At 43.5% G+C, this 21,427-nt stretch overlaps 2 protein-coding genes across 4 annotated transcripts in view; one reads left to right on the top strand and one right to left on the bottom strand.

The window, feature by feature from the left end:
• SLC16A12 (solute carrier family 16 member 12) overlaps positions 1-19,149 on the top strand; it is a 45,341-nt gene extending 26,192 nt beyond the window's left edge. For all 3 annotated transcript variants that reach the window (XM_079976365.1, XM_079976366.1, XM_079976367.1), the window contains 6 exons: positions 1,885-2,102; positions 8,881-8,984; positions 10,500-10,643; positions 12,501-13,092; positions 13,876-14,135; positions 15,359-19,149. In XM_079976365.1, the coding sequence (XP_079832491.1) occupies positions 1,993-2,102; positions 8,881-8,984; positions 10,500-10,643; positions 12,501-13,092; positions 13,876-14,135; positions 15,359-15,606 (1,458 nt within the window). In that variant the 5' untranslated portion in view covers positions 1,885-1,992 and the 3' untranslated portion in view covers positions 15,607-19,149. The remainder of the gene's footprint in view (positions 1-1,884; positions 2,103-8,880; positions 8,985-10,499; positions 10,644-12,500; positions 13,093-13,875; positions 14,136-15,358) is intronic.
• Positions 19,150-19,299: 150 nt separating this feature from the next.
• ASAH2 (N-acylsphingosine amidohydrolase 2) overlaps positions 19,300-21,427 on the bottom strand; it is a 36,727-nt gene continuing 34,599 nt past the window's right edge. The window contains exons 20-22 of the mRNA XM_079976280.1: positions 21,130-21,189; positions 20,760-20,848; positions 19,300-19,684 (exon numbers count right to left, since the gene is read on the bottom strand). Of these exons, the coding sequence (XP_079832406.1) occupies positions 19,510-19,684; positions 20,760-20,848; positions 21,130-21,189 (324 nt within the window). The 3' untranslated portion in view covers positions 19,300-19,509. The remainder of the gene's footprint in view (positions 19,685-20,759; positions 20,849-21,129; positions 21,190-21,427) is intronic.

Below are 21,427 nucleotides of genomic sequence, written 5' to 3'. Positions count from 1 at the left end.
TAGGCTGCAGCTGGGCTATTTTAGGTCTCCCTCCAAGGAAAACTATATCACATACCAGACAGCTTTGCTTATTTGTTTTATTATTATTATTTTTTTAAAAGAATTCTTCATTCAGCAGGGGAAGAAACATCCTTTTCAACAGAGCAACAGAATGTTAATGTTGATGGTCCAAATGAAGTGCATTTGCTTGAGTAAGGTGGTGGAAAGTGTGGTAGTGTCTTAGCTCCCGGGTTTCTCCAGATAATTTAGGCTCTCTGACCTGGAAGCCATTTCCCTTGTTCTCAGATGAACAAGAGGGCATATCCATACTATGAACTAATAACGGTTCATAAATATGAGGAGGTTTTTCCTGTCAGTGTAATTGTTAAGACTTTCTCCAGAGAATTCTGAGAACTATACAACACCACAGTTAGAAAATCCATTCATATCTATGAGGCGGATTTTATATCCATTTAATTGTTAAGGTTTTCCCCAGAGAATTTTGGGAACTGAGAATTCTGAGAACTGGGAATCCTTTCAACACAGCTTCCTACCCCTGTCCAATAAGACCTTAAAATTGGGCCCTGACAGGAGTACAGACAGGCAACTGACAGGTCCAATGAAAGAGGTTGTGTGGGTTTTTAGATGAAGGTATAAGGTGTTTTATTCACTTTCGTTCAGTAAATTTGCCTACCACTATTCACCTAATGGTGATTTACAGCACAATTAATCCCAACAATAATAAAACCACGATATACCCATTTGAATAAAACTATGAGCAACATCACATTCTTTAGAGATACCTGGGTTATTCTGTTGGTATGCTGGCTTGCATATGACTGGAACCAATCTGAATATTTTATTTCTTTTACTGGCTTCTCCTTTGGATTTGATGGATTTATATTTGAACATGGTTGTAAAACTCCTCTGAGGGGCAACTTAACCTAAAAAGTACTGTATATATTATAAAAGCTTTTAAAACTAACAAATAGGGAATGGGTCTAGGAAAAGGAAGCATATTCTTCAGAGACTGCATTTGAAACTGGCTGGCTGTCTTTGGGATTTAGTGGTGCCCATCTTTGGTCTGGCTTTAAATTCCAGCTTGCCGATACAGTTCCTCATTCACGCAAAGCTATAAGGGAGATGATCTTCAAAGGCACTTTTGACAGTTGGGCTGCTTGATGTTAGTTATGCCTTTGACATTCTACCCTTCCCAACTTTAGAAAGATGTTAACTGCTCCCCCACCACCACCACTGGGGCGAAATGCTGTTGTCTCAGCCATGAAAGTTGCATGCATACCTTTTAAGAGTCATTACTCTGCACTTCTGGAAGATTAGTCTGTGAGGCCTCCTCCTCCTCCTCCTCCTTCTTACATGAACACAGATGTTGCATCATACATCTAAGGCTGTGATCCTGTGCATGGTTACTTAGGAATTAGTGATGTTAATAGAACATCTGAGTAAATATTGGTTTGTGGACTGGACTCTAAGCCACCTCACCTCACCAGCTCCCAAGTATCGAAGTAAAACAACAGCACATTGCAGTTCAGGATTCAGTCCATTCAAATGCATTTTTGAATGTTAACGTGCTATGATTTAAAAATATTCTGATGATAGATTTTCTGTCAGATACAGAGATTCCATCTGTTATGGGTGAGGCAGAACATGAAGTGAGATCAATGGAGTGACTCTGGATTAAAGTGGCGAATATGGCCCATAGTCAGCTGCTGCCAACAATGCATAGAATTTACTCCTGCGGTTGTTGGGAGTTAAAAATAAAAAGCTTAACTTTAAACAATAAAGCTTGCCTCTCCATTGAACTATTTGATAGTGGCCTTTGACAGAGCCATGTGTGGTTTGCTTTGATCTGTTCCCTATTGTTTCTTTTTTGCTTTTTTGTTTCAGATGTCAAATAACCCATGTGCCAGGTAACATTCCATTCATGCCTTGCCTGTCAACTGGCAGATCTTGCAGAGTGACTCTGGACAGAAAGGAAGACTCCCTATCCCAGCCATGGCTGCACCAAGGAAAGGTTTAAGCGCCTCCCCTCCCGATGGTGGCTGGGGGTGGATGATTGTGATCGGCTGCTTCCTTGTTACTATCTGCACGAGAGCTGTAACAAGGTAAGGGCGTTTATGGGTGTGATTCTTCACCCAGCTTTTGTTGTTGTTATCCCCTGCTTGAAAGCGGTGGGAAATGCTACCTCTTGGTCCAGGAATGGAGGATGTTAATTAATTTATCTGGACACTTCTTAGCCACGTTATCTGCAGAATGATTACAGCAGTCCATTGGATAGCTCAGTTGGTTAGAGCATGGTGCTGATAAAATCAAGGTCACAGGGACAGCTGCATAGTCCTGCATTGCGTGAGATTGGACTAGATGATCCTCAAAGTTCCTCCCAACTCTATGATTCTAAGTCTAATAACAGGAGGATTACTTTGCTAAGGCAGCATAAAAAGTGTGTCACATATATTGAGAAAGACCCAGGTGGATCACCTGAGGGGAGTGCATTGAACTATGGATGTGACATCCCTCTGCATCCCTGATACATGATGATACCTTCCTCTGCAGAGCCGCAAAGACATGTAGGGTTGTAGCCAGCTGTATCATACTCTTGAGTACACCTACTGAACTTGTTGGCTTTGAGTTAGTCAACCCATAGAGTGGATGAGGGCCATCAAGCTGATACTGAATCCAGACAGGATGGGTTCCATCCAGATAAAGTGAGTGGATGGAGGCTTGCAACCAGTGCTGTTTGGACATGTACTTCCCCTGGAGGACAAAGAGTGGAATTCTGGAGTTCTCCATGCCAACTGGGGAAGCTCGAGTGGTGATAGCAGCCAGGAGTGTTTTTTACCAATTTAGACTGGTATGCCAACTGTGCACCAGTCTGACCTTGCCTCAGTTATCCAAGTGTTAGTGATATGCGGGCTGGATTTCTGCAATGTGCTTCACATAGGACTGTCTTTGAAGACTGCCAAGAACATAAGAAGATCCCTGCTGGATCAGGCCAGTGCTCAATGTTCTCTTCTCGGTACGGCCAACCAGATGACTTCAATTGGTACAGAATGCAGCTGGCTGTGTCCTGTTAGGAGACTGGCAATTGGTTCACGAGGCACTTATGCTGATTGCCAGTGCATTGCTAAGACCAATTCAAAATGAGGTGGTTACATTTATTTAACAGGGAGCAGTTTGCATCCCCATCAGGGCACGGGGCTGAAGCTTCTCTGCACACCTCAGCACTATGCCAACTTTTTTCCATTTTGCTGCCACCTTCAAAATTGGTGGGCTCTTGGGAATCTATTTTGAGCAGGACAGAAGAATTTGTGGGGGGCAGGGAGCAGATCAAACCATTGGGAATCAGAGTTAGGCACCTTAGCTTTGAAAACTTACCGTATTTTTCGCTCTATAACACGCACCAGACCATAACACGCACGTAGTTTTTAGAGGAGGAAAACAAGAAAAAAAATATTCTAAACGAAATAGTGGATATATGATTTTTGTGCTTCATGCTGTGGCCACAGACATGTGATCTGACCGTGAGTTTGGAGTAGCCCAATGCAAAAATCCTGAGGATCCATGTGGATCCATGCTTTGTAACCACGGAGGAGGGAAGGAAGGGGAACCATGGATCCTCTGCTCACGACTGCAGCAGATCCCCCCCGCCACCCGCAGGCATTCGCTCCATAACACGCACAGACATTTCCCCTTACTTTCTAGGAGGAAAAAAGTGAGTGTTATGGTGCAAAAAATACGGTAAATGCTTCGGATCTGAGTTATTTCGAGGACTGCCTTTGCAGCCTGTCCATATGTTAAGATCTGCAATGGAGGCCCTCACATGCCTGCCACTGAGAGGGTGGAGAGCACAAGAGGGAGGCCACAGTGGCCTCACATTTCTAGAAGACATTTCCTGCTGGGATTCCTCAAACCCCATCGTCATACATATCCAGGAGAGCCCTGGATACCCTCCTTTGTTTCCTTCTGATTTCCTTCTGAGATTATTTTCCTGTAGCAGTTTTGCTTGGATAATTTATGTGTGCATTTCTTGCTTTTATTAATAAATGTGAGGTTTTCATTGCAATTGTACTGCATTGCATTTTCTTTTGTAATCTGCCTTTGCGGTGGTGGGGTGTTTGACCTTTACAAGGCAACTTAAAAGTACTGTTTTTGGCATTGGATTTAGTAAAACTGCAGAATAAGCTCCTTTTCTAGACCTGGGCATAGCCTGGGGTGGGGACTCGTTAAGGAATACAAAGGTGCTGATGACCAGTCAGATTCTTGAGGCTGAGCAAATGAGGTTGCCAGAGTAACAGTAGGCGTGATGTCACCACAGGGGAAAATGTCCTTTTTTAAAAATGAGGCTTGGCTTGCATTTTTAGCAAGGGTTTTGAGGAAAAAGAAGGGTGGGGCTAGAGGTTATGTGGGCTGAGGGACGGACAAGCTGTATGGAGGAGACACAGGAATTATGTTTTGGTTGCATTTAAATCCAGTGCTGTGTCGCTGTAGCAAGCAAGTCCCTCTTGAGATGTGATGCTCAGAACCCTCTCTCCATCCAGACTCAGGTGTAAGTAACAAACCATATTTCATAAAGACCCTACAGCCTCCATTGTGCCCAAAGGAAACATAAGCCCTGGTTGGGTGCCAAGACCCCTTGTATCTAGCACTGTTCAGCAGAGGTTAGGGTGGCCGATAGCAGTACTTTAAATAACTAAAATTAGTCTTAGCACCAGAGACCACAAGGGTCTTTTCTATCCAATAACAGATTAAGTGGCTTATACAACTCGCTGCTCTTTCATCACATCCTAATCTTGCTGTCTGAGGCTTACTCTGCTTAGTGATAGCACTGGCCTAAGTTCACAACCTTTCCAAAAATTATGCAAGAGGATGGCAAATGAAAGAACCAAGGTGAGGACGACCTCTTGTTAGCACTGCCTCCTTGTCAGAGTCTCTACCCAAGGAAATCCTGACAAACCAGCTCCCCCTTGACTTTTCAAAGGTTGTCTTGCCCTGTACAGGCGACACCCAAGGGTGTTCTTGGCCCCCATGCATGTCAGCGGAGCACACATAAACCCATTCTACCCCTGTCCAAAGGGACCCATGCATTGGTGGCTGCACATCACTTGAATGCACGCAAAATTATTGCCACCTGTATTCTGAGTAGTTTTTGCCCCAACCGTTGTTAATGTTGATTGATTGGTTGCAATGTTGGTGTCAGGGAATGGTCTGAAGGCGAGTACTGGAGAATGCATTCTATGGCAGACCAGCTTCTCTCTGATGGAGAGCTGAAGGGAGAAGAGTCTCCGCCCTTGTCCACATGTTCAGAAGCAGAGAGAGAGAGAGACAGGACCTGAACAGCTTAGGGAGGAGTTAGCCAGTTTCAGCATAATAACAAGAGAACCAGAAGAGAGGGGGCATCTAGTTGAGACGTCTCTTGAGAGTGTGGGGGACCCTCACCCCGTTCTCCATGGACTCAGAGGGCCGAATGTATCAGAGAGCAAAGGAGTCAGAGCGAGGGACAAACTTCCCATTGACACCCAAAATGCTGCGGAAGTCGGAAGGAGAATTAGACTAGCCAACTGCCCTCCTTGCGGAGAGCTATGTATTTGTACTTGCGACATGATGCTGTAATTAAAGGACTATAAATCTATCAACTGCTCATTAATTCTTATCTGTAAAGTTTCTGAAGGGAGGGGAGGACTCTCCATGCCTGACAGTTGGTGACTTTTAAAAAAGTTATAATTTTGATGTGAGCCACCTTGTGCAGAACGTGACACATCAGTTTAGGAAATATTTCCCATGACCAAGACGCTTTGTAATATGATTTACACTTGTTCAAAAAGTAATTATTAAGTTTGTTTAATAATAATATTTGTTCAGTAAAAAAAGATCCCTATCCAATGGGACTGCTGCACATACCTGATGGGCTGTATGCTGTTTTGTCTCGGTGGGCAACGTGAGAGACAGAGAGAGACAGCAGGTTTCTTGGTTCTGCCCTGTTTTTTGAGGACTTGCCTGACATGACTCATGTCTCAGACATTGGTTGTGCAATCCCTTTCCACGACTACCCTCAATGAGACGGGTGAGTGACCCAAGAAGGCCCCTTCTCTATATATACTCTTCAAGCATCTTAGATATCCAGAAAATATCTGATACTGCCTTCCTTCAAAATAGAAAATAGAAGAAGAAAAAATTGCCCAGCGTTCAGCGTTTGCATAATACACATGTGTTTTGGAGACAAAATTATTCCACCAGGTGTTCCTCTTCATCCACATAACACATATCATGCAAACTACAACACTGATTCAGAGCCGCTTTTCACAAACTGTGCAAGGACTGTTCAAGAGTGCATTGCACAAATTAAAATGCATTTGGCCCCGAGGTGTGAAGGAGATTTAGGCAAGCCTGTCTCTGTTGGTTTGCAAATGTGGCTTCAGTTCCATTTTCTTCCTGATGATAAAACTTTAAGAAATAGAATTATACATGGAATTTTGTTCCCACCAACCCAAGAAGGTCAGAAACGTCCAGCCAAATATTTAACACTGCAGGCAGCCAAATATTTAACACTGCTAACTTGTCTAGAGGAAAGAGACTGAAGCCTCAGAGTATGGACCAGGAGGAATATCCTGCAGCTATACCAAGTGCGACAGATGACATAACTGGGGAGCACATGAAAATGGGCCTCGGTGTTCCAGCCAAATCAGCTGGCACGGAAAGACAGCTCTGAGTTGTTTTTCAGAGGTGAACGTGTTTCAGTTAATGCTGTATCATGATGAGCTTGAAACGAACACTGCCATTAATCATCAGTTGTGCACACACGGGCCCCTCGGAAGGGCAGTTTTCTGTCATGTTTGCAGTTTTCCTAGGAGGAAGCTTGTTTATCTGTATGAAGCAAGGGGAATGTCTTATCTAAAACGGAGAAAAGCCCTTTTAATCCACACCTCTTGTGTGTGTGTGTGTGTCTTGCACAGAACAGTGAAAACTGATGTATAGATCACAATAATTGGACATAAACATTATAAGCTTCAAGCTCCATTTCGTATTCCTTCATAAGAACACCACTCAGTAGATCTGTGTTGTTCAGAACAATGCACCTGCTTGTACAGGCTCTGTGCATACCTGGGATAGGAACTTTAGTCTGAGACTACACAAAAGACGGTCAGCCACTGTCACCCTCCTGTTTCTTACAGAAACAATCTTTCTCATTTCTCTTTGAGGGAAATATTTGAGGGCTTATTTGAAAGAAGGGGCCCAGTAACCCTCACAACAGGGTAAAATCCATGGCTAAATAGTCAATGTCCATTGGCCACGAGGACCATATTCTGCCTCCACAGTCAGACGCAGTAGGCCTCTGAGTGCCAGTTGCTAGGAAACACAAGTGAGGAGAGTGTTGTTGGGCTCAAGTTCTGTTGGTGGGTTTCCCAGAGGCATCTGGCTGGCCTCTATGAGAACAGGGTGCTGGAGTATATGGGCCATGGACCTGATCCAGTAGGGCTCTTCTTACTCTATTAAAAATAAGTCTCCCTGAAATAACAAACTGGGCCTTGAGCCCAAAGACATTCCAAGGCTCCTTGGTGCCCTCAAAGTGAAAACTAAATGGAGTCCACACACTGGTGAGGAGAAATGGACAATTTGACATTCTTTAATACTAATCTCCACCCCCCAAAAAGAAATCTGTAAAATTTTCAGGTTTCCTTGCTTTGCTAATGGTAGGGCTGCTTGATTATCAGGAGTTACCAACCTTTTGCGACCTGGGGGCATATTTTCAAACCAAAGAAACTGTTGTTGGCAGCACACAGGGGCCCCAAACTCTCACTTCCCCTACCCCCTTGAAAATCCCTCTGTGCCTGGGCATGGAAAAGGGTAAAAGAGTATTGGGAAATAATTGATAATGAATTGAAAAAAAAGTTTAAAATTACTCCCCCCCCAAAAAAAAACCCCAGAGTTCTTTCTGTTAGGGATAATTCAGACTGAAACTCCCACGTGTAAGAAAAGGTGGTTTATGTATGCACCAACTGCGGCCCATGCTTTGTTAGCCCAAAAATGGAAAACGAGCAAGGTCCCAACCAAAGAAAATTGGCAATTTAAGTTGACAGAATATGCACAGCTTGCAGACTTAACATATAGAATAAGAGAACAAGAAGAACATACGTTTAAAGAAGATTGGAAAAGGTTTATTGAATATATGGAAAATAATTGTGTACATCTGAAAATGCTGGCAGTATTAAGATAAATTCAATGGTGTAAATAAGTTTTGATGGATGTAATAATGGAAAACCGACTGGTATAGTTTTTGTAAAATATGCAGGGATATAAGATATGTAAAATGAACCATGAAAAGAGAAGAAGGGAAGTCGGTGATATCTTAAGCATGTAAAATGTTTATCTGAAATTATAAAACAGGAAATTTAATAAAACACACACACACACAATCCCTCTGTGCCTCAATTTGGGGGTTTTTGGTTGAGCAGTGGGGAGTATTCTGTTGGCTAAAGGTCCATGAATGTTACTTAACTTTAGATAAATGATAGATAAATGATAGATAGATAGATAGATGATGATAGATAGATAGATGATAGATAGATAGATAGATTATAGATAATAGATAGATGATAGATAGATAGATAGATAGATAGATAGATAGATAGATATAGATAGCTAATAGTGCTCATATTCGTTTCTATTATTTCCATTCCTGCCCTCGGGTGAACACATGAATTATGGCAATTTCCACGCCCCTTTCCCTTGCTTTGACATCCCTAGCTCAAAAAGCACAAGGAACCATGTTGAATCAACTCTCTGCCTTTCACTTGGAATCCACCATACATCTTAAGTTAGTTTCCATTTATTCTTTAACTGCAGTAGCTTAACATGTTGAATTAAATGTGTGTGTTTTTTTTCCAGGTGCATCTCAATTTTTTTTGTGGAGTTCCAGACTTACTTTGCTCAAGATTATGCCCGGACAGCTTGGATCCATTCCATAGTAGACTGTGCTACAATGTTTTGTGGTGAGTATTTGGATCAATTGTGTGTATGGGTGAAGTACTTTTAGGCTGCAGTCCTATGCCTAAAAGTCTCATTCAATTTAGTAGGACTTCCTTCTGGGCAAATATGCATAAGATTGTGCTGCACGTCTCCTTTTAGTAACGGTTTGATGCATAGTCATAAAAAACCAGAACTAAATGAGCAGTTTCTGGTTTAGACCTGCCTGATGATCAGAACAAGCAGTTCCACACAATCTCTCTGGTTTCCAGTTGTTTCATTTCATTTATAGTGCACTGCTTTCCTGTTATGGTTTAAAATACACAATATGCATTTTAGTAATCAGGGAATCAAAGTTTAAGGCAGGTACTGATTGGAGAAACTTTTAGGATGCACTCCCATCGCTTTGTTTTGGACTACAGTGGTACCTCTACTTACGAATGTGATCTGTTTCAGGGTGCCGTTCACACCCCAAAGGTCCATAAGTAGAGTGCCGCTACTGCGCATGCGCAAAGCGTAATAGAGTGCTTCTGCACATGCATGAAGCGCACAGATTGCTTCTGCGCGTGCGGTGAACCCAGAAGTAAACACTTCCAGGTGGGCCGCGTTTGTAACCTGAAAAGCCGGAACATGAAGCAAATGTAACACGAGGTGTGACTGTAATTGCAAAACTCACAGGGTACGATTCACTTCCTGGCCTCCAAAGCCATATTTGCGCAAGCAGAAGGGAATTGGCACTTCTTTCCATGAAAGACCTTTAAAAAAAATGGTGGTATTTGACTTAAGTTTTATTCAGAGCAGGCCTACGGAAATGAGTTAAGCCCATTCATTTCAGTGGGCCTACTGTGAGTAAAATTTAGTTGAATGCCACCCAGTGTGAACTTTCGTACATTCAAAAAAAATCACAGACCAGCATGGAAAAAAGACAGAACAGATTTATGAATGGGTATGTTTAGAACTGAGACAGAGTAGAAACAGGCCAATCTGCTCATCGCAACTCACATCTATTGTCAAGTGTCACCTGGGAAGGGGATGACGTGGGTCATGGGCTCCTTTGACCCGTATGTCTATTGCTTCCCCATCTGCAAACCATCACTCACTGAGAATTCCCTTATGAGATAATCTCTACCCACATTTCATTTATGAGATGCACAGAGTCATTATGGGGCATAGAACCTATTTTTTCCTCATCGGAGGATAACATTTCAACATAACTTAGGGAGTGTGTTATTAATTTAAATGCACAAATCACCTGGGCTCTAGAGCGGATGCCAATATTTTCTTTTATCCCCCTCCCCACCGTTCTTGATTTATTTTTATTTTTTTTGAGGGGAAACAGCCATGGTTGAAAGCTTTATGGAGGGTAGGGTGCAGAACCCATGGCAGCCTTTCTCTCTGTTTGATTTGGGAGCACCACAGATATGTGTGCATCCCTTTTTAGTACACAGAAATCTATCCCCAATGTGCATGCCTGTCCATGTGAAAGTACGTGTGTTCAAATGGAAATGCACCCCATTGACTGCCTTCATTTTCATTTTAAGCTCCACTGGGGAGTTTCATCAGCAATCACCTCTCCTGCCAAGTGGGCATCATTCTGGGAGGCCTTCTTGCATCTGCTGGACTTATCCTGAGCTCCTTTGCCACAAGCCTAGAGCATCTTTACCTTTCCTTAGGAATTCTTACAGGTATCATACTACTACTACTACTATTACTATTGCTGTTATTATTGTAGCATCAATACTATTTTTCTCCATGCTTCAGGAACCTCCTCTGAGAGCCCAGTTCTGTGCATTTTTCTGGGAAATAGGCTCTGCTGCTTAATTCATTGAGACTTAACCCCAGATAGGCATCTAGAGAACTGCAACCTTGCAGCAGAGCTCCATGCACGTTGCTCAGGAGACTAATTTGACTTGTTTGTGTGTTGTGTGTGTTTAGGGCTGCAGCCGCTGCCCAAAATCCAGCTGGTCGTCCTAGTGCTGTTGCTTCACCAGAGGCACCCACTAATGGAGGACAAGAGGAGATGATGTTGGCTGATTCTCTCTCCACCTGCAGGCTCTGGTAGTCCCTGAAAATCTGTCCTGGAGGGTTGAGGGACCCCTCAGAGCATATTTGTGGAGGAACACTGAAGGCTGCAGAGAGGAGGGGAGATGGGGTGTGGGGTGTGTGTGGAAACTCCCCCCTCCTCCTCCATTAGTGGACATATCTGTTAATGGATCAGAACATCTTATGCTTTTACGTATGACCAGCTGTCTGTTTCCCAGCTATGTATTTGAATTAGGACACCATAATTCCATTTTACAGATTGGGAACTGAGGTAAGGAGACAGTGACTTGAACAAAGCCATACAGTGAGAACCATAACTATGGTGAGATGTGGAGAGGGGAAAAGGAGGGAACCTGGTCAACAAAATCAGGAATATGAAGGAAACAATCAGAACAAAGCCAAGGTTACTTTTGAAAAAAATAATAATTCTGACTTGGATCCTCAGATTGCAAATTCAAATGTTGGAAATCACAATGGGATCTTAATTTTGAAATTCAGAAATGCAGGTTTGTTGTTTTGGTGGAATGCCATAATTGTGTGCCTATGACTGTTCAAATGTTGGTGTTACAATGTGAGTCTCACCAATGACACCTTTTGAAGTTCTGATCTAATTTCCCACTACTTCTCACTAAGATTCTCAAGTCTGCAGCTGAAAATTCTGCCTCTCAAACTCTGGATTCTGAAAATTCATCAGATTTCAAGTGATTACATGATTCCCCAATTAAAGGCCACACATTGTGACAGTGTGAAGTAAGCACACCAGTTAACCTTCTGTGGTTAATTCACTAAATTTAAATGTGGAACCAGCATCTTCAGCTGATTATATTGCCTGGGATCATCCCCAGCGAATTCAGCCGTGTGTGTGTGTGTGTGTGTGTGTGTGTGTGTCCGTGTGTGCGCATGTGTGTGTGTGTGTGTGTGTGTGTGTGTGTGTGAAATAACCTGCAATGTTCTGCTAGTTCGTTTTCTTCAAAAATGAGGAACGGAAATGTTTACACAGAAATTGCTGACTTGTTAAAACTCGCATTATAGCCACGGTGATGGGAGCTTAGTGCACAGACCCCTGCAGTTTAATAACAATTTTGTAGAAATGCTGTACTCAAATGCTGCCAATAGCTTGTTTGCTAAGAAAAAAAAGGTCCCTGTTATAGCACATATTGTGCGAGTGCTTCAGTATCAGCCTTCAGCTCAGCTATTGCCCCAAAATAACCAGCACTTTGTACTAGCAGATTTCCTTCGTGCCTTGGCAGCTTCTTGAATGACAATTACTATGAGAACCATCTATGGAACTCACTGCTACAAGATATGATGGCGAGCCCTCAGTTCAGTGTGCCTCTTGAACATAGCAAAAATCTGAGAGCAAACTATGGAAGGAGGGCTATTTTCTTTATGCTGATCTCATTGGCCTCTTGCATGGTTAACAGAGAAAAGAAACAGTGATGGAATCTGCATTGCTAACAAATCATATTTTGCTTGTGTTTGTGATTTTCTTCTTCCAGGCCTGGGATTTGCACTTTCTTATTCACCTGCCATAGCCATGGTGGGCAACTATTTCAACAAGAGGAAAGCCCTGGCTTATGGGATGGCCATGTCGGGCAGTGGCATTGGCACCTTCATCCTGGCCCCGGTGGTCCAGCTCCTAATTGAACAGTTTTCCTGGCGGGGAGCCTTGCTCATCCTGGGAGGTTTCGTTTTAAACCTCTGCGTCTGTGGTGCCTTGATGAGACCGGTTGCGGGCAAAGAGGACCGCAAGAGCATGCCCGACTTCCCGGAGCAGGAGTTTGGGCCGGAAGCACAGAAGCAGGACTTGACGCAGTGGTCGGTCTGCTCCCCTCTGATCAAAGTCTGGTCCCACAAATACCTGTGCCAGTGCTCGTGGCAGGATTACCACTTTCTGCTGATGCCAGACTTTGTGGTGCTCGCAGTGTCCGTCTTGTTCATGGCTTACGGCTGCAGCCCCCTCTTCGTTTACCTGGTGCCTTATGCCTTAAGGGTCGGGATGAGTCATCAGCAGGCGGCCTTCCTCATGTCCATCCTTGGGGTCGTCGACATCATCGGCAACATCACTTTTGGATGGCTGACAGATAGACGGTAATGGCCAAGAGCGATGACATAGAAAGCTGGGTGATATGGAATAACGAGCCCCATTGCACGCCCCACGGATTATTTTCCACGTTAAGAAGAGCGCATCTTTCCTTCCTCCCCCCTTCAGCATTAACAATTTTATGGTGGTTTCCATTTTATCCAGTGCATCTTGGGCTGCGTGTCCCTGCTAAATATTACAGGCTAGTTGGGACAAGGGTGGCACTGTGGTCTAAACCACTGAGCCTCTTGGGCTTGCTGATCAGAAGGTCAGCTGTTCAAATCCCCACAACGAGGTGAGCTCTCGTTGCTCTGTCCCAGCTCCTGCCAACCTAGCAGTTCGAAAGCATGCCAGTGCAAGTAGATAAATAGGTACTGCTGCGGCAGGAAGGTATACGCCGTTTCCGTGCGCTCTGGCACTCGTCACAGTCCTCTGTGCGTCAGTAGCGGTTTAGTCATGCTGGCCACATGACCTGGAAAACTGTCTGTGGACAAACGCTGGCTCCCTTGGCCTGAAAGCTAGATGAACACCACAGCCCCATAGTCACCTTTGACTGGAGTTAACTGTCCAGGGGTCCTTTACCTTTTTATTACAGGCTAGAGTCCACAACCAAAGGAGACAAAAATCCAACAAATGCAACAGAGCACGTCCAGGCAGAAAACATGAGGATCAGCCCCAGGAGTTGCAGATAGATAGATAGATAGATAGGCCCCAGCTACAGTGAAGATCAGATGTCAGATGAAATAAATGTGACTTCATTGCAACTGACTCTCTTGCCTACTGCCTTGCAGGTGTTTGAAGAAGTATCGTTATGTTTGCTACTTCTTTGCGGTGGGGATGGATGGCCTGTGCTGCCTTTTCCTTCCGGTGCTCCAGAGCTTTCCGCTCCTTGTGCCTTTCTCCTTCACCTTCGGGTATTTTGATGGAGCCTACATCACGCTTCTCCCAGTGGTGACCGCGGACGTGGTGGGCACAGCTTCCTTGTCATCTGCCCTTGGGGTGGTGTACTTCCTTCATGCAATACCCTACCTAATCAGCCCACCTGTTGCAGGTCAGTTTTGTATGTGAATCGGCCTCCCTGGTTATGTATGAATCTCAAGTACATGGCTTTACCGGCTCCTTCCTTTTCTTTCCAATTGCTGCTTCGATTCCTCTTGCTCTAAACTGAACACCAGAGGGCAATACATTCCTTCTGTATGCAAGGCAAATGCAAGAAAGAGGACCCTAGAGAGGTCCAGTTAAGAGGAAACAAACAAACAAAAAAAAAAAACAGCAGACACCATACTGCATTGTTGCTATAAAGCCAGTAATATGTGACAGATCTGAACAGAGTTCTTCATTGTCTTCTGGGTATTTTTCTTCATTCTCTCACTGTGAACTTTCAGTGCGAAATCACACCTTGTTTTCCTTAACCGCTCTAATGCAAAGGCCACCTGTGGATACTCTTGTGCTGTTATTTAGAAGTAGCGTTTGCCGCTGCCACCAAATGTCTGCGTCAAGGCAACTCAAATGATCTGCTGAAGAAATTGGAACCATTCGCCTTATGTGAGCTATGCAGACCAAACAGTCTGGCAGGTCTGGGTTTAAACTCTTACTCAGTTGTGAAGCTCATTGGGGGACTAGGACTCAGTCACTCTCAGCCTGACCCCTCCTCATGGGATTGTTCTGAGGACAAAGCAGGGCAACCCACATCCATGCAGACAAGCATGGGATACAGAGGTTGTTGATAAGACCTCCTACTGCTTCTAGTTGTATTGTACTTAGCAATGTAGAGAGTGGAAGCCCTGCCTGTCATATTGCTCAGCATGTCCTCTGGCTTTCGAGATTTCACCAGGTACCATCAACACATTTTCAAGGATGACCTTTGCAGCCATAAGGGTTAGGTGCTCCCTAATGCATAGGGACGCAGGTGGTGCTGTGGATTAAACCACGGAGCCTAGGACTTGCCTATCAGAAGGTCGGCGGTTCGAATCCCCGCGACGGGGTGCGCTGCTCTGGTTCGCCAGAAGAGGCTTAGTCATGCTGGCCACATGACCTGGAAGCTGTACGCCGCCTCCCTCGGCCAATAAAGTGAGATGAGCGCCGCAACCCGAGTCGGTCACGACTGGACCTAATGGTCAGGCATCCCTTTATCTTTACCTTTTAATGCATTCTTAATATTGTACACTGCCCTGGAATCATTTGATAAAGGGCAGTATATAAATTGAAATAATAATAATAATAATAATAATAATAATAATAATAATGGCAGCAATGTTGTATCTTTCCCTACAGGTTGGCTTGTGGACACAACTGGCAACTACATGGCCTCGTTTCTGCTGTGTGGGTTTTCCATGATATTCAGCTCGCTGCTACTGTGTTGCGCAAGACTAGCCAAGAAGGCGAAACGGACTCCCTTGAGGCCTGGGGCCAAGCAACCAAGCTGGACAAATGGAGCCATTGTCTATTCTGTAACTAGAGAATTAGATCACAGAGGTGTGGAGCTGCTGGCCAGTGAGGCAAACAGTTATAGCAAAAGATGACAACGTGCTTGAAAGGGCCCTCCCCCTCTCCTTAGCGTACCCAATAACCTTTTGCTAAGATAGATTTTTGTTAAGTCTTGCTACACTATTTGAAGATGTTCCTCCCCACTGGAAGAAAGGAGAGAAGGAATGCTTCTTTGCATGGGACTTTTGTTTTCTGTCCTTTCAGCAGGTAAAAAGCCTGTGCCCTAATGAGGGTAGCAGAGAAGGAGGAAGTTCTTCTCTGAGGATGTAGTTAAGATAGTTTCTAACGCAGTGCCGGGGAGGTTGAGGGTGGCCCTGTATGCACAAAGAAGGCAAACTAGACATTCAAATAGATGATAAAACTGTGTGTAAAACAATGTTGACACAGTAAAAAGCCTTTTAATTTTGCACGTGGCTGCTCTTGCCTGGAATAAGCAGGGATGAAAAAAGGTTAAATGCGTTCTTTGGTTAACTCTGAAAATTAACAGATGCCTATTGACTTCTGCAAAGGAACTCAGCTGCAGAACTGCTGCTTTATACTGTGGTTAACTTCATTTCAAAAGGTCACAAAATATGCTTTATGATGTGCCTGGATTTGATAAACAACTGGGATGTGGCTTTTGAAAGGCTGGCGATTCTCACAGGTTTCTTCTTTAAAACACTTGAAAACAATTTGTAGTAATCAGAGGGAACGAATGGAAGGAACGAATTTCCATTTGAAAAAACTCATAGCGAAGCTGGCTCTAGTATCACAAGGCGTTCTTGCGACATTGCTGGTATGGAGGCAGCTTTCTACTGAGCAATACTGAGCTTTTGCAGTATTGATCTGCAAAGTAAACACACTCAAATTTATTGAGTACATGCATCCAACCATGTGGGTTCTTGCTTGTGATGTAGCCACTTAAGTGCAGTTGTCTATGGTAAGCTTCGCCCTCTTGTTTGGGAAGCATAATACAATGAAAGGGGCCTTCGTTAAATTTAACTAAGGTTTGTTCCTATATTTTAAAGCCTTTTTGATTTCCTAAAAGGCAGTTAATTTTAGCTTTCAAATTCTTTGTGTGCTTGTTCTGCTCAGTTGCACACTTATTAAAACCCAGAGAACATTCATTGTTGATGAGTGCATGCTAGAGATGGGGGAGAAATGAGTTCAGTTTGCATTTGAAGTTGATGCAGATGAATTCTTCATTCCTTCAGTGAATGCATCTGGTGTTAATAATGCAGGTGGTACTGTGGTCTAAACCACTGAGCGTCTTGGGCTTGCCGATCAGAAGGTTGGCGGTTCGAATCCCTGTGATGGAGTGAGCTCCTGTTGCTCCTGCCAACCTAGCAGTTCGAAAGCACGGCAGTGCAAGTAGATAAATAGGTACCACTGTAGCAGGAAATTAAACTGTTTCCATGAGCTCTGGCTTCCATCACAGTGTTCCATTGCACCAGAAGCAGTTTAGACATGCTGGCCACATGACGCAGAAAGCTGTCTATGGACAAATGACGGCTCCCTCAGCCTGAAAGCGAGATGAGCACTGCATCCCATAGTTGCCTTTGACTGGACTTAACTGTCCAGGGGTCCTTTATCTTTACCTTTTTTTAATAATGAACATTCTCTGGGTTCTGATGAGCGTGATAGTGAACAGACCCAGTTTACACTTCCTGAACAATATGTGAGCAGAAACACAGCGCTCCTTAAAAATTTGCATCTTTTGCAACTGAGAATGTGTACAGTACATGTGATTGAAAAGTGCATGTGGAATGCATATAATTAGTGAAATCCAGCCCCTGCCCAACAAAGATGCATTCTGTCAGAAGAAAACTGTTTGCCAAAATGCATACACTAAGCAGAATTATGCGGCACAAATGGAAGGTATTTCTCTGCGTTTCAGCCACATCTCTTGCTTAATAGCACAACAATTATAAAGCATTGCAGTGACTCTGTTTCTAGGTGTAGCTGGCCACATTTGCTTGTTCATGATGCAGTTATGTGGGTACAACCTGTTTGTGTGAGGCAGCTCTCTCTCTGCAGTTGTGGTCACTTCAAGTAACCTGTTTTATGGCATGGCTGGAATCTGCACATCTGTACTGAAGCGGTTTTATATATATAACTTCCCACGTAGGGTGGCAAATGGTTTTGCATTGTTCACGGTTGGTGTGTTTTGGGCCTTGCCTGTTCTATTGGCCAAAAATAAGAATTCTACTACATGATTACCTACATGCAGGAGAGACATTCCAATAATGGTTGATCTTACAAATGGCTACTAGACCTCTTCAAGGTTCCTTTTAAAGCAAACCATGAGGAAACATTTTTGGTCACTCAAGGGTAATCAATGAGGTGACACATGCTGGTGGTGCACAGGGCCAGAGAATTAAGTGGGTGTCTCTTCTTCTTCTTCCTCCTCCTCTTCTTCTTCTTCCAACTTTCTTTCTTTCTCTCCCTCCTTACCCAGCAGGCTTTGGGGACTGGTGATGGGGACCAGATCAATCTAAACTGATTGCTTGCAGAGGGGGATTCACCTGTTAAACATGTAAAGCCAACATGTTCTCAAAAGAAACTTTGGGAGCCATCACCCCAAATATATAAGGAACTCACTATTGATCTTTGAATATGTCTGTTGTCACTTGGACATTCCACTGCTAGCTGCTAAAAACCGATGATTTTCTGAGCTAATCCTTCCATTGTAAATCAGAGTCTGGTGAGTCTGTTGCATAAATAGCTAGGCAATTTAATATTAAATTAACAGCTTGCTTTCATCAGTTTCAAAAGGTTAATCAGTATAAAAATTTCCAAACCAAACCAGTGATCAAAGACTGAACACACACTTCCCCAAAGCTACAGTTGGCTAAATATTCTACTGAATTTAATTGTGTTCATGAGTAACTCAGGGGAGTTAGTGCCTGCAGTCCATGCAGTATGCATGCCCCAGCCACAGCGAAGTTATCAATTGCTCTTCCTTTCACAAAGATGTTCAGATCTCACATGACACACAGTCCTGTATTGCCAGGACTGGCAGGTAGATATCTGGTGCTGCCACAAGGATACAGCTCATTGTTTCCTCCATACAACTTTTCACAGTATGCTTTCCTAATGCCCTCCTAGGTAGCCAACACAGCTTCCTCCAGGTGTTATAGGTAACAACTCCCACTAGGCCTTGACAGCTTGTGTTGGCTGGGGTGGATGGGAATTGGAGGGTATCCAGTTGGCCAGGGCTGCATTAGTACAGACATATTTTTCTGTCCTGAGAGAATGAGTAGGTTTTCACAGTAGCCCATTTAGTTCAGCACAACTTTGGGGCAATGTTTTAGCACCCGTGTTACAAATCTTTGAACACCTGCAGTGAACACTATTCCACAGAATAGACTTATAAATTTGCTTAGTTATAAATTTATTCCACAGAATAGACTTATAAATTTCAGCTTAGTTGGCAGAACATGAGACTCTTCATCTCAGGGTTGTGAGTTTGAGCCCCATGTTGGGCCTAAGATTCCTGCATTGCAGAGGGTTTGGACTCAGGGTCCCTTCCAACTTTACAGTTCTGTGATCTATGAAAATGCTATTAAATAATAGTTATTAAAGAATAAGTACAACGAGCTACAGACTAGAATGAGACACCAGAAACAACAGTGTTTCATTTGAAATGCTTTGAAGGCTGGTACAAATATTCTGGCTGTGTCTGTCTTTAAATTTACTCCCTTTAAATGTACTCCCCTGCACAACCAACCTACAATCTCTGTTGCGCCTGGCATCTCATTTTCTACTGCACAGCAGAGGACTGTAAACAAATTGTGAGGACTGTGAACACTGTCACAGAATTCATACCAGAAGTCAGTCCTATTGGGAGGCTAAGGATGGAGATGGCCACTATTGCTACACAAAAGCCTCCCATTTATTTACGTCACCCTTATGATAAACATTCCAGCTTCTAGCTACCAATTTTACAATTGCAGATTTCAGTTTGAAACTTCAAATGTGGAAGATGAGCCATTAAATGCCTGAATTGAGCTCAGCAATTCTTTGCTGTGACCAAAGTATTGTAGTCTGTAAGTTCCTGGTTCAGTATTGTTTTGAATGTGCCATTGTAACTGAGATGTGCTTCGTCCCCAGTTGCCTTTTTGCCAGATGAACCTGGTTGGGAGAGCGAGGGTGATGGATTAAGCCAAGTCAGAGAATACACAAGCAAAAGTAACCAGAAAAGTACATTTCATTGGACAAAATATTCCTGCACTGTAGGGAATTGTACAAGATGAGCCTTGTGGCCCCTTCCAGCCCTACAATTCAATGATTCTATGGGAGAAAGGGACACGATGGATCCCTGTTGTGTGCTTCCCAGTCCCTTGTCTTCAGGAAAGGATTGGGAAATGAGATTGCAAGCAGGCAATTACCGGTAGTAGTTTTTAATTGGAATGTAGGCGAGCTAATGACTATGATATGTCCAGATAACTATTTGAAATGTCACAGTTTGCATTTCATGGTGTCTGCTTCCTATGCCCAACTGGGATGAGCAAGGGCCCTGATATTATGAGCAACAAATTTCAAATTAGATGTTGAGACATTAAAGCCATAATTGCTGAAGGTTAACATAATATACCTATATATAAGCCAATTCATCAACTTTGTATTTTCACATTTATACTTCCTGTTTCTACTGTATGAAACAGGCTGCATCAGTGATCAATTTTGCACAAAAAGGAATGCAGTTGCCTGGTGGCCCCCAAATTGATAAAAGATTGCACCAAGCAAGCCTCCCTGGGGAGTGCATTCCACAAATCTGGAAGCAGAGGTGCATGTCATTGCCTTTGGAGGACATAATAAAGAACAAGCTACATGACACGTGGGGAGGCTTCGAAAGAAAAATTTCCTCCCAGGTTGTGGTCCCAATAAAAACCACTGCTCTGTAAATTGCTGTTTGGAGTGGAATAGAAGCTCTCACTGGAAGCTCTCACCAAGAAGAACTTGCATCTTGTACCATGGAATTTTCGTCAGTACTTTGGCAGAGAAGCATAAGGGTTAAATCTCCCTGCCTACAATTGTCCCCTTCCTGATTTTCTCCCTCTTAAAGATGCTATTTGCATTTTAAAAAAGAGGATTGCTGCAACCTGCAAGCAATGCTTTTAGGATTGTGAAAAGGTTGGCCCACAGCAGTTTGAGGAAAATGTAACTCCTGCCAGTTCTCTGTATTATTATTATTTAATTGGCTCACCTGGTGTCCCATGAGGCATCATCATGCACTACTTGCCAACTTCTGGAAGCATTGTCAAATTTCTCTACTATGAGAAATGTGAAACTGGTCTGGAAAAAAAAAGTTTACAGAACAGTGACCCAGAGATTATCACGAGAAGCATGAGATGAGACTTGCCTCTGCAGAGGCACGTTGGCATAAATGTTTTTTTTTCAAACAATGTGTTTTTAAAGTTCCCAGTGCTATTCCTTCCTCACCTTTGTTTCCTCTTGGTATCCCTTATGCTCCCATATTTCTTGCACCTCAAATCTCTGCACATAAATGCAGGAAGATGGGGAGGGGGGCTGGAAACCAACAAACCCAGAAAAAAACTGTCCCTGAAGATTCTTACCATATTTGCCACAGAATTCCTTGGATTTGCACCAACAAAATGAACATCGACAACTTCGCCCTGAGGTGTGAGAGAGAGAATTGTTCTTGAGGAAACGAACGCTATGTTGTGTGTAGACACCACACAACACTGCTCCTGCGCAAGGAGGTCAGGTGATTATCGCTACTTCCCTCTGAGTACTAGGGTGGTGTTTGTTCAGCTCCTACTATAGTAGCAGCCATTAAACAGACATAAAGGAATGTGCTGTATTGTACAGTGGCTTTGAAAAGAGGGTGGGGTTATTTCTCTGTTGCACAAA

The sequence above is a fragment of the Podarcis cretensis genome, assembly GCF_951804945.1.
Source record: "Podarcis cretensis genome assembly, chromosome: 5".
In the NCBI taxonomy this organism is placed as follows: Eukaryota; Metazoa; Chordata; class Lepidosauria; order Squamata; family Lacertidae; genus Podarcis; species Podarcis cretensis.
The sequence above is the reverse complement of the archived record's forward strand: the minus strand, read 5'-3'. Positions and strand labels throughout refer to the sequence as shown.